The sequence below is a fragment of the Balaenoptera borealis genome (assembly GCF_965194805.1).
Source record: "Balaenoptera borealis genome assembly, chromosome: 5".
NCBI lineage: Eukaryota > Metazoa > Chordata > Mammalia > Artiodactyla > Balaenopteridae > Balaenoptera > Balaenoptera borealis.
This window is the reverse complement of record NC_138862.1, coordinates 3239492-3258593: the sequence shown is the minus strand read 5'-3', so window position 1 is coordinate 3258593 and position 19102 is coordinate 3239492. Positions and strand designations below refer to the sequence as shown.

The 19102-nt window shown below is 57.8% G+C and overlaps 1 protein-coding gene across 4 annotated transcripts in view; it reads left to right on the top strand.

The window, feature by feature from the left end:
- The window catches only part of PDE9A (phosphodiesterase 9A), a 102135-nt gene extending 83740 nt beyond the window's left edge, over nucleotides 1-18395 (top strand). For 3 of the 4 annotated variants that reach the window (XM_082392481.1, XM_082392483.1, XM_082392484.1), the window contains 12 exons: nucleotides 1126-1207; nucleotides 2750-2824; nucleotides 5409-5495; nucleotides 6683-6787; nucleotides 6979-7061; nucleotides 8220-8376; nucleotides 11359-11472; nucleotides 12440-12544; nucleotides 13002-13130; nucleotides 14564-14659; nucleotides 16123-16195; nucleotides 16941-18395. In XM_082392481.1, coding sequence (XP_082248607.1) covers nucleotides 1126-1207; nucleotides 2750-2824; nucleotides 5409-5495; nucleotides 6683-6787; nucleotides 6979-7061; nucleotides 8220-8376; nucleotides 11359-11472; nucleotides 12440-12544; nucleotides 13002-13130; nucleotides 14564-14659; nucleotides 16123-16195; nucleotides 16941-16951 — 1117 coding nt within the window. In that variant the 3' untranslated portion in view covers nucleotides 16952-18395. The remainder of the gene's footprint in view (nucleotides 1-1125; nucleotides 1208-2749; nucleotides 2825-5408; nucleotides 5496-6682; nucleotides 6788-6978; nucleotides 7062-8219; nucleotides 8377-11358; nucleotides 11473-12439; nucleotides 12545-13001; nucleotides 13131-14563; nucleotides 14660-16122; nucleotides 16196-16940) is intronic. The other variant, XM_082392482.1, reaches the window with a different exon arrangement.
- The last annotated feature ends 707 nt before the right edge of the window (nucleotides 18396-19102 follow it).

The window sequence follows — 19102 nt, the reverse complement described above, 5'->3', positions numbered from 1 at the left end:
GGTGTTAGACCCACGCCCCACCCCTGCTGTGCTCCCTATTTGAGGTGGGGGGACTTCAAGTTCCTTCCAGAGGAGTTAAGGTGCCCATGTGGGCTGGGGGCCCAGGCACTGCCAGCTCTCCTGGAGCAGCCCCGACCTGCAGTCACTGGCTGTGACCCCCTCGGGCCAGCACACTCGCCCCTGATGTCGGAAGGGGACTTCCCTCCAAAACCACCAGGCTCCTTTTGTTCTGTTCTTTTGTTTTGTTTTGCTTTTGTTGCTGCAACCCGAGGCATATGGGATCTTAGTTCCCCGACAAGGGATAGAACCCGGGCCCCCTGCATTGGAAACGCAAGTCTTAACCACTGGACCGCCAGGGAAGTCCCTGTTCTGTTCTTCATGCCTTGATGTTAAGGAATGAAAAGCAGAGTCAGAGATCAAACTTGCCTCTCAACGTGTGTGTAAGGGGAACAGTTGGGGACATCCTGAAAGTCTATCATAGGAGGCAGGATTGATGACCTTATGAGGTCCACCACGCCCGAGGTCCCAAGGAGGACTTGCTTTTTGATGAGGTCGAGCTCTTTGAAGCAGCAGCAGTGCGTTTGTGGCATGGTAGTGGAAAAAGCAAGTTGCCAGAGAGCAAGCTTGGTACAATTCCATCCTTATTTAAAAGGACCAGGGGCTGTCCGTGTGTGTCCATACCTAGGAACATTCTGGAAAGGTACCCCAAACGTAACAGAAGGCATTGCCAGGTGTGAGATTTAGAGGAAAGAAGTGGGTGAAAGGGGACTTATTTTTTTTACTTTGCTTCTGTGTTTTTTGAATTTTTTAGAATAAACGTATTTTACTCTCATCATTTAAGAGAAATTTTCAGGAGCTCCTCTAAAATGAAGACGCCATGTTTGCTGAGAGCTCAGTATTATCTCAGGAGGTCCAGGCAGGGTCTTCGGGGTTTAGCAACGAGGCGTCACTGGCTTTATGATTTATTCTTCTGTAACAAATAAGACCAAAGGGGTTTGTGGGATGCGGATTGGGTTGGGTTTTGTGTTTCTCGGTTTTGCTCTGATGAGGTCCCCGCAATCCACCGCCCAAGTGACACCAAGACCAAGGCGGCAGTGCCAGAAACAATCTTTGCTTTCCCTTCAGGACCAGCTGCCCCTGTAAGTACAGTTTTTTGGATAACAGCAAGAAGTTGACATCTCGACGCGATGTCCCCGCTTATCCCAAGGTAAGGTGACATCCTGCCCCTGAAGAAACCACAGCCAATGTCCACAGCCTCCCACCCTCGGCCCCCCTGGCCTCCCAACCCGGCCCCTGCCGTCTGCACATCTGCAAAACCAGCTCCCGCCCAGGCCCTGGGCTGTGGAACGCTCCCGTTTTTCTTAGACGGGATATATTTTCTCTTTGACGTTTGTTTAGCCACAGTGGTCCCAGACCAAGCTTACTGTGCCGAGAGATCAGAGCTCCTCCCCGGTGTCCAGCCAGCCCCCATCGCCGACTCAGTGAACAAACGGTTCTTACGTGCAAATGTTACTTGAAAGAACTTTCATTTTTAACTAAATTATTTAAAATCTGCTTCGCTGCATCTCCTGTCCCTGAACAACATGTAGTTGTTGTGAGAAGTTTTGCTTCTTGGTCACAAAGGATTTCTCAGTTACAAGAAAACCTCGGCCCTTGTTAGAGCAGCAGTGCCCTGGGAGCGGGGGTAGGGTTCTTCAGACAGCTGCAAAAGAGGGGTCCGGTGATGGTGGTCCCCCATCTCACAACGCCTGCAGCTGGTGACTGGGCAGGACCCTGGCTCCACTGTTCTTTGCATTCTCTCCCGCTAAGATTTGGGCTTCGCAGTGGCCGGAATCCTGCACACAGGGCGCCTGGCCGTGCCCTAGGCCACCCCCCACTGTTCCCACAGCAGCAAAGAACCTCCCAGAGCCTCCCTGCCAGGGGGTTCCCCAACTCGGATACGAAAGACAAGCTAAATACTGTCCAAGGTTTTCACGTGGACACGAGTGCCCTGCCCCATAGGAATACGTGTCCCACACCTCAGGATCCTGCCCCAGGGAGCCACGAGGCCCAGCTTAGGTCCAGAGCAAAAGGTGCCAGTCCTCCACAGTGGTTCCTTTTAAAAAAAACAAACAGAAAGACCTAGGAGACAACTATATCTAATTCCAAAACACCGTGACTATCTTGGGTCTAAAATCTTCCGTTTCCTCTGACAACGTAACCTAAACTCCGGTGTTCCGTAGAACCAGCGCCTGCCCCCCAGCAAGCCGGGCTGTTATAGCCCACGGCTAAACCAGTGACAGCGTCCAAAAGCAAACCTCAAAATAGCTTCTTAGCCACTATTTGAATTTATGCCAAGTACAAATTTTTTCCCTTGATTTCACTTCATTGTATTTTTTAAAGTCAGGTTTCTCGGGATGTCATTAGCATGCAGTCAAGTTCAGCTTCTGCAGTGCGGAGCGCTATCAAGTGTGACAGGCTTACGTGGTCACGTACCCTCCGCCACGGTCACGGAGTGAACGTTCTGTCTCCCCCAAGCGCCCCCTCGTCCCCCGTGCGGTCGTTCCTGGCGCTCTGCCCCTGAGCACAGCTGGTAGGATGTCTGTCCCCGTAGTTTTGAGCCCTCCAGAATTCTCGTGGGTGTAGCCTTTGAGAAGGTACCCAGGTGTCCTGAGAGGGGCGCAAGCGGAGAGGGGAGAAGGCACGGCCGGCCTTTGTCTCAACCCAGAGGCCCCCGTGGCCGCTCACAGTGCTTTCCTGTCCCCTCCAGTACCTGCTGTCCCCCGAGACCGTAGATGCCCTGCGGAAGCCCACCTTCGACGTCTGGCTCTGGGAGCCCAACGAGGTGAGTGCAGGAGCCGCCTGGGACTGGGACCGGCCTTCAGGGACCAGACGGGAGCGGCCCCTTCGCTCTTCTCCTCTGTCTTCTTTGTCTTTCAACTTGATTCTCCAGGTTTGCAGCCAAACTGCCCCTTGGTGGGCTCGGGAAGGGGCGTCAGAGCCGAGGAGCGGGTGAGCAGCGGGGCCTCGAACCCGGGCTCTGGCTGCTCGGCACACCCCCTCCGCCCAGCAGCCCCCCCGGGCTGCGTCCTGATCCCCGGGGGCCGCTGCCGAGCCTGCAGGGTGCAGGCCTGCCGGGCGTGGGGAGTATTTCAGGGAGGAGCTTCCACTGGAGGTGCTGCTGAGAGTAGGCGACCCGGGCAGCTGTGAGGACTCGGGGACCCAGAGTGACTTTTTACAGCAACACACTTCTTTAAAATTCCCCTTGTGCCGAGAAAACACAAACACGGAGATCGTTTTGTTTTTGTTTAGTCTATAGTATCAGTTATACCTTCCTCTCTCTGAACCCGGAGAAAACAGAAAGTCCCTCCACGTGCACATGAGGCCACCAGAACCGACAGACTCTTGACAGCTTTTTGGTAACACGGAAGCCCAGAAAGGCTGCCCGGAGGGGCTCACCCACTTGGACGAGATCAGCAGAGAGACTTCCCTGCGCTCCAGGAGAGGAACGGAGCACACTGAGCCTTCACCATCCAGGTCGTCCCCGCCTGGGCCTGGACTCTCCTGTGTGAACCGCCTTCCCTGGCTGGTCTCCCAGGATGAGAAAAGCCCCAGCAAGAGGGGCCAGGAAAGTGCAGATCCCGCCTCCACCCTGCCTGGTCCACCCTGAGAAGAGCCGCGTGCTGGCCGGCGCCTGAGAAAAGGAACTAGGTGGTGACACGTGTGCTCCAAACCGTCCAACCAGTCAGCACGCAGGGCCGGAGCTGCAAGTTCAGGGGTGGGGGAGGCATTCTAAGTGTGCAGCTGTCACCTGCCAGATCGATGCGTGATCAGAAATGGACGTGGTGGAGGGGACCATGGCAGGAGAAGAGTCAGGTCTTCCAGGAGAAGCATTAGGACCTCTTGTCCCAAAGGCTCCCGCTGAACAGGGGACCCCGCTGGCCTGTCCACGGGCACATGGACGCACAGGAGCTCAGAACACGCATCCCTGCTTCCAGCAGGCGGGCGAGCACCGCTGCCAAGCACATCTCACGCTCCCCAAAGTCATTCTGACCTCAGCAGCCCACAGAGAGGAAGAGCAAAGCTGGGGCCCTGATGGCGGAACCCCCGCCATTCCTGCCTCCTTGGAGCACAGGCTGCTTGTGGCCAGAGAGGGAACGCCACCCTCACGTCGAGAGGCGGAAGGATCCACGCATCCGGGATGCAAAGGCGGTCCCCCCACACTCGGGATGTATGTGCAGCCTCCATCAAGACGGGGATGAAAGGAGGGACCAGCCCCCAGCCAGTGGGCTCGGCCTGTGTGGCCGTCTGCCGGCCCAGGCCCTCGCCAGCCCACCTCTGTGACCCCGGGCAGCCTGGGACGGGTCCCGGTGCTTCCGAAAAGCACCTAGCTGCCCACAGTGGCAAACCAGAGGTGCTCAAAGACGGGAGCCCTGGCCTCTGGGGATGCCATGAATTTTGGTGTGCGGACAGCAAAGATGAACAGCTGCAGGGACACCCCTGAAATCTTCAGCAGCCCGCCTGGCCCCCCAAACTGCATCTGGCCACCCAAGAAGCAGCTCACACCCCGAGAACATCAGGGCTCCCGGGTGGTGGTGGTTCACCTGTCTCCCTTCAAGGGGGGTGACGCATCCAGCGTCACCCAGGGGCCCAGCGTTCTCCGATCGCAAACCAGGCGGGGAAGTGACTTCCCACTGCTCCGCTCTCGCGGGCTGACCTCTGAGTGCTCCCCCCCACGCTGCATCTGCCGAGCGCAGGCTTGAAGGCTGCGGGGCCGCTCGGTCACCTCATGCGTCCTCCACACTCAGCATCACCCAGCTGCCCAGCCCAGGGCCCGCTGCAGTGTCAGCGCGCGAGCAGATGCACAGACGCGTCACTCCTGCTCCGAAGCTGCCACATAAGTGGCACCAGATGGTTTTGTCTGCCGATCACCTCCGCCTCTTGACTCTGATTTCACAGCAAATATTTCAGCTCCTTGGGGTTGCCCGCAGCTGCGAACAGGCTGGTGGGGCGGGGGGCGGGGCTGTCGGAGCCACAGCCCCTCCGGACGGCAAAACCCTGGCTGGGCGCTCGCACTGCCGGCAAAGCTGGGGGGATCCGGGCAGCAGCCGGCCAGCAGCCTGGACCCCAGCCTTCCCGCTCTCACCCGGGACCCTGCAGCCCCAGCGCTCTACCGGGGGCTCCTTCAAGGCCCCCGTTTCCAAACTCCGGCACCCGGTCTGCACCTGTGCTGTGACCTCGAGGAAGAGCCGTGTGTGGTGGCCATCAAGGACTTTCCATCTGGGACATCATCCCAGTTCTGGGACGGGGTGGGGTGGTTTCCGGTTTCCCCAGTGGATATTCTGTGAGGCTGGAGAAGCCACCCGGGCTGCCCTGAGCGCACCTCCTGGCCGCCCTTGCTGTTGACCGTCCTCCTCCTGTGCCCGCAGATGCTGAGCTGCTTAGAGCACATGTACCACGACCTTGGCCTGGTCAGAGATTTTGGCATCAACCCCATCACCCTCAAGAGGTGGCTGGTGAGTGTCAGGCCCCCCGTCCCCCCGACACAGTTTCACGGGAATGGACTGTGGGTGCCTTACTGATGGGCCCGGGCTTCCTTCAGACGGAAGCCACGCTTCCATGAGAGTCCTGCGGGGACGGCCAGCCAGTCTCTGCCCGTCCCCCTCCCCCAAAACACTCTCTGCTCTTAGGCCCCGGCTCTGGTGAGCGAGAAAATAGTAAGAACCGGGGAGGGTCAAGTGAAGCAGGGCGTTCTAAGTAGCACGTGTATGTGAGTGAGTGTGTTGTGCAGGTGTGTACATGTGTGGGGGGTGTGCAGGTGAGTGTACATTTGTATTTGTGTGTGTGTGCATGTGATTGTGTGTGAGTGCCGGTGCCTGCATGCTTCTGGGGCGTGTGCATGTATGTGTGCATGTGAACATGTGCAAGTGTATGCATGTGACTGCATTTGTGTGATTGCCAGGGTGTGTGTGTGAGAGAGTGTGTATTTAGCAGCAGATCTTTCTTTTTTTTTTAATTAATTTATTTTTTTTATTTATTTTATTTTTGGCTGCGTTGGGTCTTCATTGCTGCACGCAGGCTTTCTCTAGTTGCAGCGAGTGGGGGCTACTCTTCATTGCGGTGCACGGGCTTCTCATTGTGGTGGCTTCTCTTGTTGCAGAGCACAGGCTCTAGGCACGTGGGCTCAGTAGTTGTGGCTCGCGGGCTCTAGAGCGCAGGCTCAGTAGTTGTGGCGCATGGGCTTAGTTGCTCCACGGCATGTGGGATCTTCCTGGACCAGGGCTTGAACCCGTGTCCCCTGCATTGGCAGGCGGATTCTTAACCACTGTGCCACCAGGGAAGCCCCAGATCTTTCTTTTTAATAAAATACTGCTCACAACCAGATGTTAAAAGCCTGTGGAAGGTTTGATGGTGGCTGGGGACCCAGCGCCCCGCATGTAGCCCCCCAGCTCTCCCCCCAAGCTTCATGGCCCATCATGGCTCCCCTGGGGACATCTTCCCCGGGGTGGGATCGTGGGGACCATGGCGTGGCCCCCGGACATCCTCAGGCCCCTGGGCCCCCTGGTGCTCACCCTCAGGAAACGAGAGGGCAGTTGGATGAGGACCAGGCGGGCAGCAGGCAGTTGGCGCCGGGAAGAAGGTGCCAGGAGCTGGGGGGAGGGGTGGGCAGCTGGCCACAGTGCGGACCCTCTCGTCTCCGCAGCTCTGCGTGCACGACAACTACCGTAACAACCCTTTCCACAACTTCCGTCACTGCTTCTGCGTCACCCAGATGATGTACAGCATGATCTGGCTCTGCGGGCTGCAGGTGGGTCTGGGGGAGCCCCTTGCCCAGCTTTGTCAGTGAGCAAATGGGTGCCCACCCCCTCCCCACCCCAGGGAGAGGCAGGTCCTCCCCCACCAGGCCAGCGGCCGGAGGGGCTTCATCCACCTGTATCACCCGCTTCCCACCCCACTGCAGCCCCCTCCTCACCCCATCCCACTCTCTCTCTGATCCAGGAGAAATTTTCCCAAATGGATATCTTGATCTTAATGACAGCGGCCATCTGCCACGATTTGGATCATCCAGGCTACAACAACACGTACGTACGCGGTCTTTTTCTCTGTCTCTTTTTCCCTTGTAAAGGGCCCTCTGGGTATCAGAGGTGAACTTTTCAGCTCAACCCTCTGCCAGTTCCAAGCTGGAGCTGTCGGCCAAGGCCTCCTAAGCCCCCAGCTCCACCCCACCTCTTAGGACATGGCTCGCCGCTTGGGACTTTGTCCGGGGCCTGGGCCTCCCGGGGCAGGACCCTTGGAGGTTACCAAACCCGGAGGGGCTGCCGTAGCCCTGTGCGTCTGCACCGGCAGAGCCCCGACGGCAGCAGGACCTCCCTCCCCCGAAGCAGGCAGGGACGCCGCGCACGTGGATGGGGAAGGGCAGCCTCCCACCCGGTCTCTGGATCTCACCCCCCGCGGGCAGCCTCCCCAGCCCGTTTCCAGCAGGAACAAGGCAGAGGCAGGGGCTGTGACAGCAAGAGCGGGGGTGTGGGCGAGCGGGCGGTGGGAGGGCCCAGGGCAGGCCGTGGAGCCAGGAGGACGGGCCGGGCTTTGCTGGAACGTTGGTCCGCTCCCGCCTCCGGGGCGAAGGCTCCAGACTGCCACCCCACGCACCTGCCAGGGTCCAGGCCGGGTGGCGCTGGTTTGTGTTCCTAGTGACACACTGGTGGCTCTATCGGATTCGTGTATTTGCGTATCGAATATTACTGGGTGGGCGATGACGCCAGGTCTGCCCGAGAAGCGTGCCGTCGTTTGTCAGGACCAGAGCGGATTCCGAGGTGTGGACGTTTGTGCCCCTCAGAGGAGGCGTCCCCGTGGGCACCCATCCCCTCAATTCACACTCGGATGACGTGCCCGAGCACAGGCCAGCCGAGGGCCATGCCCACAGCAGCTGGTCCTCCTCCACATACTGAAAACATTTGCGGGTGCCTGACCATTCTGAGGGCCCGTGACGGGGGGAGCTGAGGCCTCTTGGGGATGTCCACTGTTAGGACTGGAACAGCTTGGAGGTATCGAGATGGAGGGGCAGCGGAGAGCTGGGAGAGCCGGGAGAAGCGGGTCCCCGGCACGAGCAGAGTGCGGTCCCCTCCACCCCTTCCGGCCTCCATACACCCCCCACCCCCCACCAGCGCTGCTGCCCTGACTCGAAGGTGCCTCTGAGTGCGGGTGCCCGAGGGCCCTCCTGCTCTCTCCTCCAACCCCAGGTACCAGATCAACGCCCGCACGGAGCTGGCCATCCGCTACAATGACATCTCGCCCCTGGAGAACCACCACTGTGCCGTGGCCTTCCAGATCCTCAGCCAGCCCGAGTGCAACATCTTCTCCAGCGTGCCGGCCGAGGGCTTCAAGCAGATCAGACAGGTGGGCAGGGTGAGGGCACGCGCACCGCAGAGCGGGAGCTACCGGGGGGGAGAGTGAGCCCGACCAGAGAGCAGGCGCCCTCTCTCCCCGTGCCTGAGGCTCCCAAGACCTCCCAGTCCCCCGCCAGGGATCCTGGGCGACCGGCCCTCCTCCCCCACCTCCTCCAAGGCCAAGTGGCGCCCCGGGAAGAGGCGTGTGTTTGGCACACATGCATGGTGTTCCATGGACCTGCAGATCACGGCCACCATTTAACTGAACCCTTTGAGATCGGTCCGTTCTCATCTCACAGCCCAGGAAAGTGAGGCTGACACAGGCGAGGTCACTCGCTCAAGGGAGCAGGAGGCCCTGGACAGACACATCTGCGGCATCCAGCCCAGCAGAACCCCGACCACTGTCCCCTAGGCCCTGCTTTTGTCCCCTGCAGCCCCACCGCCCATTTCAGAAGAGACCTTTCTGCTGCTCGGGGCACATTGGGAAGAGGATGAGGGAGGCCAGCTGTCTGGAGTCAGATGCTTCCAACTCACCAAAAGTGACACCCCCTACACACACAGGAGGTCCCACTGAGCACAGCCCTGTGCCCCATCCTCTGGCGTGTTCAGGGGAGGGGCAGTGTCAGAGAGATCTTGGAGGAGTGAGGTGGGTTGAATGATAGCCACGCCCCAACCGAAAAAAAAAAAAAAGGTATGTTCTCTTCCTGACTCCCCAGGACCTGTGAACGAGTCTTTACAGACATAATTAAATTAGGAGCTTTAGACAAGTTTAGCTCGGATTATCCATGCGGATGTGAAATCCAATGACAAGTGTCCTCATAAGAGACACACAGAGGTGAGATACAGAGAGGCCATGTGACAGCAGGGGCAGAGGCAGGAGTGATGTGGACACCAGCCAAGGAGCGCTGGGGCCACCAGAAACAGGAAGACGTAGGGGATGGACCATCCCGGAGCCTTCAGAGGGGACACCTTGGTCTCAAGACTTGCAGCCTCAGAACTGTGAGAGGATACCTTCCTGCTGTTGTGTCCCCCAGCATGTGGCACTTAGCGCGGCAGCCCTGGGACCCAGACGGGAGCCGTGCCCACCGCGTAGGAGGAGCCCCACGCTGCGTCTATTCGGCGGCGTCTCGGTGGCCTTGCTCCGAGATGCACTAGAGCCCAGGGCCGGGACACACTCCCCTCCCTCCAGGAGAACTGAAAGCTTCACCTTATCAGACAACAGCAGCCTCGTTCCCCATCCTTCCAGCTTCCAGGAAGTCAGAGCTCAATCAGGGCTGAATTACCGCCCTTGTTGAATCACCGATTCCTGATACAGTTATCTCCCCTTTATCTGCTGGCTTTCTGGCCTCCCTTCCACGTTTATGGAACCACCCAGCAGGCACGTGCTACGTGTTGTTCCATTAGCTGTAGTGAGTCTCTCTGCGAAGCAGGTAAAGGGGCAAATCCTGAAGAAAGGACCCTGCCTTTGTGCCGCGCCTGATGGCTGCCGGGTGAGGGACCTGCCGGGGACTCGGCCCAGAGAATTCACGCAGCTGAGCCCCTTTGTGGGTGGAGTCGTCAGAGCAGCACCCCGCTCCTGCTGGGGGAGCTGCACCCCAGCGGATGGGGCCTTCCTCGTGCCACCCGCCGCGGGGACGCAGGGTGATCTTGCCCCAGACCCCTTACTGACATTAACACTTTCTAAGGGCAAAATCCGTTGTCCCAATTGTTAATAATATTTCATCCTTGAACATTTTGAGGGGTAACTCATCATAGGAATAGATCCTTCACTAATAATACAATTAAATCTTTACTGAGAAATTACACAATTCAAAAGGCCAGTGATGCCCCCCATTTTTTATCTGTCTTGACTGATTTGAGTTCTGTATTTGATGTTTGTGGTGGTGTTTTCTTGGAAAAGTAGAACACCATACTCAGCACAGAGGTGTGTTCTGTAAATGTTTGTAGGATGGATGGATGGATGGATGACAAGTGGGTGGGTGGATGGATGGATGGAGAAGTGAACAAGTGAATGGATGGATGGATGAGTGAACAAGTGAATGGTTGGATGGATGGATGGATGGATGGATGGATGGATGGATAGGTGGATGGATGGATGGATGGATGGTTGGATGATGGATGGATGGATGGATGGATGGGTGAGTGGACAAGTGGATGGATGGGTAGACAGATAAATTGATGGGTGGATGAGTGGGTTGATGGATGATCATGGTTTCAAATTATGTTATTTCTACTAAACCAATACTGGGTTAACAAGGTCAAAATATTTGTATTAAAAAACTTATTTGGGGACTTCCCTAGCGGTCCAGTGGTTAAGACTCTGCACTTCCAATGCAGGGGGTGCGGCTTCGATCCCTGGTCGGGGAACTAAGGTCCCGCATGCTACATGGTGCGGCCAAAAAAAACAAAACAAAACAACCTTTATTTCATCCTTCCCTACAATTCGTTAATAGAAGAATGCTATTATATGATCAGACTTTGATCACTCCCAAGCAAGATAAGCACATATAATCACATACAGATTAGATAACAGGAAAAACAAATACTCTTGGAAAATAGGTCACTGACCTCCAACAACAAGCTCTGGAAGGAACAAACCATATATCTAAATTACTAAATCAGCGGGAAGCATTTGTCCTTGGCTGAAAGCGGCTGGACTTCGCAAGGAGACACATGCTGAGCCTGCCCTCTGCAGGTGAATGGTCTTGGCGGGCCCGATGCGCTGCCTTCTCCAGGGACACAGCCTGTGTCAGGCACCCCTGGGCTCAGCCCCCGGCCTTCCACTCGCCAGCTGAGGCCTGGGCAGGCTCCCCGGCCTCTCCGGCTCTCGGTTTCTTTATAAAAACGAGGACAGTGGTTCTTAGACACGCCCGTGGCGCTGGCATGAGGCCTAGATGAAGTGATGTGTACAGAGGGGTCCGCATACAGCGGGCGCCCACTGAGTAACTGTTGGGATCGTGCCCCGCGTTAACACTTTGCTTTCGCTTCTCAGGGGATGATCACGTTAATCTTGGCCACTGACATGGCGAGGCACGCGGAAATCATGGATTCTTTCAAAGAAAAAATGGAGAATTTTGACTACAGCAATGAGGAGCACATGACCCTGGTGAGTGGGCTTGTCTTCCCTCTCTCGGGGGCTGGTGAGTGAGCGCCGCCCTCCAGCTCAGACTGCAAACCAAAACACCAAAGGAAAATGTGTAACCGCGCCTTGGAGCGAGGCGTCGGTAAAGCCGGTTTTCAAAGTCACAGCACTTAACAGGGAAAGCGCCCCTATCACCCCAGCGGGACCCCCTCTCCTAGATAAAGCCATCCCTTTCCCATTCCCCCATCTCATTCGGATTTGAAGGTTATAAGTAGGTGAAGGTAAGCCTGCATACAGAGGCCCGGCCAACGCAGGGGAGTGCCAGGCTTGGGAGCAGAGCGCAGAGGGCAGAAGCCAGGGCCGCCTTGACATTTGTGTGACTGCTCCCCCCGGGCTGGGGGCGGCAGAGGTGGAGTTTGCCCTGGATGCCCCTTGGACCAGCCGGCAGGACTGTGGTTCCCACCCCTGCATCCCTCCCCGGTGTTCAGGCCGTGGGGTGCCGAGGCCGGTAGGTGCCCTCCCTGCTGTTACATGAGGGTCCCCTTCACCCTGGGTCTCTAACACACCTCTTCAGTACTCTGGGGTCCCAGCACTCTCCACTCGGTGGGGTTTTTTTTCGTTATCTTTTAAACCTCTGCCTCCAGACAATGCCATCTGTCTACATTTTTTACATATGCTCAACATCAAGAAGATACTTCGGAGCTTTGCAGTGTATAGTTTGTATGACAAAACGTCCGCGTGTTAAAGGGGCTTTCTTACTACTCAGGCCCCTCCAGGAAAGATTCTGATCCTCGGGGGTGCGGGGAAGCCCCGTTCTCCCCCTGCAGCGGGAAGTATGCCCTTGCGGGGGGCAGGGGGCAACAATGCTGGGTTCCCCTCTGCCAGCATCACCCACCCTCCTTCCCCGCCGGCCAGTGACGGTGAGTCCAGACGCACAGCGCTGTGGGATGTGTCCCGTGTTGCACAGCTGATTCCAGATCTCTTCTTTCAGCTGAAGATGATCCTGATAAAATGCTGTGACATCTCTAACGAGGTCCGTCCGGTGGAGGTGGCGGAACCCTGGGTGGACTGTTTATTAGAGGAGTATTTCATGCAGGTAGGAGCATCACGCAGCGTCACGCAGCGTCACGCCTCCTGGGCTCGTTAGCCCCTTAACTGGGTTCCTATTGGAAGCGTGATGGACGGGCCAAGGTGGCCGCCCGCGTCACCGCCTCCGGAAGCCTTCCCAGCAGGCGGACGTGTAATTTGAGACGTGAAAGACAGGGACCAACAGGAAAAGCTAATGTCAAACTGTTACCACATTAGTGCCCCTGTTACCACTAGTTAAACCCCCTCCCCGGGCCCCCCCTCCGCACGACCCTGCAGGCCCAGTGGGCACCTAGTTCGCACTTGCGGCGTCCCCATCTTCCCACGTGGTCACTAATGTGCATGATGCGGGTGGTTCCGTTGGCGTATTAGCTGTTTCTCTCTTCCTCTCAGACGATGATCCTGGAAGCTCCCAGATTCCACGGGTGTTTCTTTCTTTAACGTTGTGTCCTCTGCCTTCCCCATAGAGCGACCGCGAGAAGTCGGAGGGCCTTCCCGTGGCCCCTTTCATGGACCGGGACAAAGTGACCAAGGCCACGGCCCAAATTGGGTTCATCAAGTTCGTCCTGATCCCGATGTTCGAAACGGTGACCAAGGTGAGTGACCATCACCACGAGCTGGTGACGCAGCAGTGATAAATACATGTGTGCACACACATGCACATGTGCACGCACACTCTCACACACTCACGCGGACACACGTGTGCAGTGGCCTCCTGCCCGACGCCCACCCGAAGCCCCCCATCCATCTTAACACCCGCGTGTTCGAAACAGACCCCCCCCCACCGGCCTCCTGCCCCGCCCCCCGGGCAGCGACCCAGCAGCAAAGCCACAGAGCCTCTCGGCCTCCCCTTCCTCGGCCACCCTCCTCCATGGTGTCTCTGGGGCGCCCCCAGGCCCCCGCTTCCCAGGGCACCCGCCAAAGGCCCTGTCAGCCTTTCAACTCCGCCTACAGAAGCCCCTCTAACCTGCCCCCCACCCCGCCCAGCACGCGGCTGACACCAGGTTAATCCTCAGCAGGGGACGGCCTCTGCCTCTCTCCCGAACCTTCCATGGCTCCCCGCTGCCCCCAGCACAGGGCACACAGCCCCCCGCCCTCCCAGCCACTCCCGTCTTGCAGGACGGCCCTCGGCTCCTGGTCCTGCCTTTCTTCAAGCCTCCACCTCTGAGCCCACCCTCCTTGGCCTGGGCGCCCCACGCCCTGCTCAGCAGCCTTCCAGAACTGCCTCAGCACACCCTTCCTCAAGCCCCGTGGCTCCGTTCCTCCTAGAATGTGTCTCCCTGCCTGCAGCTCCCGTCCTCAGGCTGCGGGGTCTTCCCCGTGGGCACTGGGTGCCAGGGCACAGCAGGGCGATGGTGGCTCGCCCGGGTGGCAGGAGCAGGGCTGGGGAAGCACAGGAAGCACGAGGGGCTGAGGGCTGTGTGCACAGGGCTCCCTGGGGCTTGCCGGGGGTCTCGGAGTGGGAGGCAAGCCCCTCGGAGCTGAGTCTCGAAGGTAAAGATGCTCAGCAGTGGACCCGGGGCGGCGGGAGCCACAGGGCCAGGCCTGCGCGCGGAGTGAGCGGAGGGGTCCTGGGCCACGCGGCGGCGGGGCGGGGGGGAAATAGCCTCACCCCTCCCGCCCCGGGGCTGCCAGGGCTCTAGTGGGCGAGGTTGGCGTTCGGAAGATGAGAGTCTGCAGGGTGGACGGTCGGGGGTTCCTTCAAGCAGAGGGCAGGGGGTGGATTCTGCCAGGTCCGCGAGGACAGTGTGAGAGCGGGAAGCAGGGACCTGGAAGGGGTGGGTGGGCAGCGAGCGGGGGCTCCCCCTCCCCAAGGGCTCCCGGGAGTCATTGATCAGACGGCCCCACACCTCGGGCACCTTGGATTCCGCCGCAGGCGAGACCCAAGAGGTCCAAAAGCACCCCTTGGACAGAAGCACATTTCCTGTGCGGCTTTTGTCCCGGGACGCACGGGACCTGGCACGGTTTTGCTGGAACGTTTTCCGCGAGGATGACCAGCTGTTGAGAGGGCCCGTTTGTTCCCTCGCAGCTCTTCCCTGCGGTGGAGGGGCTCATGCTGCAGCCCCTGTGGGAATCCAGAGACCGCTACGAAGAGCTGAAGCAAATGGACGACGCCGCGAAGGAGGTGAGCCGGCCTGCTGCGGGCGCGGGGGTCCGCAGGGCCCGCACGCCCGGCCACACAACCCGGGGGGCCCTCCAGACGCGAGCGCGTGCGCCCCGCGGAGGAGAGGGGCCAGTCCTCGGGGAACGCACGGCGTGGAGCGCACAGAACCTTGGGCGGAGTCGGTGCCCCGTGGTCGTGATTGCCCACGGGAAGTCCAGAGCGTCACAGCCCCTCGGCTGCCTGCGTCCCCTCAGAGCGGCGCCCTGGCCCCGTGCAGGTCCCTCACCTCCTCCCGGGGCTGACCTTGTGCAGAGGGAGGGCGGCGGAAGAGACGCTCCCGCTGGCACGGGAAAAGCCACCACCACGACCCGGCCACAGGGCTACCACGTGGCAGCGTGGCACCTTGAGGAGGGTCTGGGTCTGGCTCTAGGCTGCTGTTGGGGTTGATCCCGTGTTTCAGGGAGGTCCAGTTCATAGGCTCAGAGCTGGGGTAGAGATTTTCAGAAAAGCCCCAGAAGCTGGTCTGGCCAAGGCAGGACCCCAGTGTGTGCAGATCTGCTTCAGGTCCCCCTGACGCTTGGGACCCCTGGGACCTCCCCCCGTGACGTCCAGCCACTTGGGTGTGGCCTCCCTTCCGTCCACCCTCCCTCCCCCTCTCTCCGGGGCCCGTCCCTGCTGCCTCGGGCTCGGTCCCCCTCTGGCCTTGGCCGCTGTCCCCCCGCACCCACCCAAGGGCCCCCTTCTGTGCCACTTGTCCTCACTGCGGGCAGGGCCCACCCCATCTCTGCAGCCAGGAGCTCCCACTGTGCCCCGCTGAGCCTCAGTGCAGCTCTCGACCTCCTTCGTGTACAATGCCGCACGCGTTGTGGTTCTCGGTAAATGCTTATGGGTCGATGGGCAATCCAGGCCGGCAGCCGATTCCTCTAGCTGGATTCTTCTCCCAAGAAGTCACAGGCGGGTCCTGAAGCTCCAAGAGCCTAAGAGCAAATGATGCAGAGAACAGATGGAAGAGGCGGTGTCCCCCTGCAGAGCCCCCTGACAGGAGGGCTAAAGGGGCCTGACTCCCCAGGGCCAACTGAGAGCCGTCGCTGCAAAGGCCTCGGTCTCCAGGTCCCAGGCCAGCCGCCCAGAAGGGTCGCCAGGACCCTCCAGGGCCCCTTCCTGTTCCCAGAAAGAACAGACCCACAGAAGAGGTGAAAGGGCCTCGGACTCCGCACCCGCATCCACCAGTGCGCTGGTGCTGCATCTGCGGCCAGCACGAGTGGGAGGACAGTGGCCGCGTGCAGTGAGGCCTTCTGACCACAGGGAAGGTGGCCCGTGCAGAGCTGTTGTCCGGGAAGCTCCCCCAGGCTGCAGACCCCAGTCTCCTCCCACGTCTTAGCATCTGCAGCCCCGGGAAGGTCTTGAGCAGACAAGCAGTCACTCACTCACTGGTTCCTGGAGCCTGATTTTTGCCTTCCCCGTACACTCTGTCCTGGTTACAGCAGAAGGCTGAGAGTCTGACACCTGAGAGCACCGTGTCAAGAGAGGAAAGCAGAGATGGGGGAAAAAGCGAAGGTAATGCTGTTCTGCATGATGTCTCAGTGTATACGGTAGTTCAGACTGAAATGGGGACGGCGTGGAAATCTGGGAAGGAGGGAGGGACGGAGGGAAGGAAGGGAGAGAATCTGAATGTATGAATGTTTTTAAATGAAACGTTTCTTCCTTGCATATAATCTTTACAATTAGGCTCTGAAAGAAGGGTCCATGCCTTAGAAAAAGATCAATGATTAGCATAGGTACTACTTACAAGGAAAAGCGCTTTTTAAAAGCTTTTCAAAAATAAAGTCTTTGCTTATGTCGCTGCAAGCACTTCCTGCGCGCTTGCATTTAGTCCAGGTAGAAGGCAAACCAGCCCATTCGGCCTCCGCGTGGTAACGTCACACCACACACGTGTATGAGGGTCACTTGGGAGATCCTCACTTACAGAGCAGTCAGGGTGCAGGGCATGAGAACTGCGATGGTTTCACAGAGGAGCGGTGCCAGGCCCTGGCATCCAGCAATCCTTGTTCTGAGTCCGGGCTTTGCTAATTACAAGCTGAGTGACTTGCACAAGCGTCTCAACCTCTCTGAGCCGCAGAGCCCCAGTCTGTAAACTAGAGGCAATAATCCCATTCCTCTTGTTTTAGTGATTAAACGAGCAAAGTGCTGGGACAGAAGAAGTGCCCATTGTCCGTGTGTGAGCCTGCGACATTGGTGGCATTACCCACACATTTCCGATCCCACAATCACAAACCAGCCGTCTTTGTCCTTTTCCAAGCAGATCATGCCTGAAGAAAGCAGAGTGCTGTGGGCTGCTGTTCTGGACCCGGCCGGCTGGGCTTTGCGGGATCGTCCCTGCGGGGAGAAGTGGTCCTGAGCGTCTGCCACCATGAGATCATGTTTTCTAAGAACCATTCTGTTCACTGATACAAGAAAAAAGGACTTCACGATGCTGTACAGAATTTTTATTTTTAAACTGTCTTTTAAATAATATATTCTTATACAGAAATGGGTACTGTCCTTTTTCTTTGGTAGTGTTGTGTATCCCGGGCTGCTTCTGATAAACCACAGGAATCTCCCCCGCTTCCCACGGGGAGACAAAGGACACTGTGCTTTCCTCACCCGTGTGTCTCAGAGTGATGGCCTGGGTGATGAGCTGCGTGCCTCCGTGTAATTCAGCATTAAATGTCACACCGGTGCCCGGAGCGCGGGGCTGTGCGTGTCCTGTTTGTGAGCTGAGGGGGGGATGTTGGGGGCTGTGTCCAGGGACGTGAGGCCGGAGGCAGCTCGGTCAGGCTGCAGGTGGCGTGAGCCCAAGAAATCCACGCGGGGTACCAACTACCACACGCTGGAGCCCGTTTTCAGCATGGGAATTCCACGTTTCAGTGGGCAGATAGGCAAAGGAGCCGCGTTTACTCAGCACATTTCCGGGCCCCCGTTTCAGGGGATGAAGCTGTCCTTCTCTTCCTGCCTTTGTTTTAGGGACAAGCACTGGGGACGTCGTGGGCGGCCCTGCGCCCACAAGGGGAGACCCAGCCCCAGGCTAGTTCACAGTCGGGCTTCGCAGGTTGCGCACGCCTGAGCTCTCACCCAGCACCCCCTCCCCGTGTGCTTCCCGGGGCTGTGAGCTCCATCTCTGTCCCCCCAAAAGCATCTGCTCTAAAAACTGACTTTACAGGCCGTCAGCGTAATCTGAGCTCTGGGGACATTTCATCTGCATGTTGGTTCAGTGTCCTCGGAGCATCTATTCCCTCTTGGTGAATTCCAGAATATTACTTCCCATCTTTGAATAATTCATTTCTGAGCTGTGAGACGTTCCATCTCTTCTTGAATTCAGTTCAATATGGAGAGGGCGCTTGGGTTCCGCCTCTCTTCTTATTTTTGTTTTTCATTTTCATCCTGCTAAAGCCAGTACATACCGCAGCTTTGGCTAAAATACAGCCCAAACTTAGTAGGTGCTTAGATATTGATGCCTTCAACCTGCACATCATCCTATACAGACACTTTATCACCCGCCCTCCCAATCGGTGAGGCAACGCGCTGAATGGTACCTTCTGTCTGCTGGGTTATGCTGAATGCCTACCTCACCAAACTCTGCCCCTGATCAAACTTCATACAATGATTACTGAATTTAACACTCATGCACACACATGCACAAACACACATGCACATATACACAGTCACAGGTCCACACACGTCCACACAGGCATACACACACACGTATCCATACATGTGTACACACATGCTTACATATACACGCAACCCATGTGCAATACACATGTTGACACGTGCACACATACACATGTGCAATCACACATATGCACAGGTGTCCACACACAATGCTTCTGTGCACTGTACACATGATCATAATACACATGCATACACATACATGAGCATGCGGTGATACATAGGCACATGTGTACTCACACAATCACATGCATGTGTGTCCACATACACAATCACGTGTACATGCATGTATACACATGCACGCACATATACACTTATACAGGCAATCGCATGTACACGTGTGTGTACACATACACACACACACACACACACACACACACTTCATCTGCATTACTGGGTTAGGTTATACCAAGTCCTGGGACAATGGGGGATCAACAAACAAGAGGAGAGACCGTCCTGGCAGCACCTGTGACAGTCCGGGTCCCTGTGAAGCCAGCCTGGTCCCTTTAACGGGATCCTGTAGAGCATCCGGATCCCACTGAAAGCTGCCCTGAACCTTCTGCTTCAAAAGTGTTTCCACACTGCAGGTAGTTCCTCCCCCATCAGCTGGGCCCGTGGATCATGAGGCCCCATCCCGAGTCGCCTCTCACACGGGACGTCCCTCCCCGTGAGCGGCGGAAAAACCGCCAGCCGCCCCCCTGCTGCACAGACCAGCCCCAGAGCCCGTGGACAGGGGCCCATCCACCCGGGTCAGGC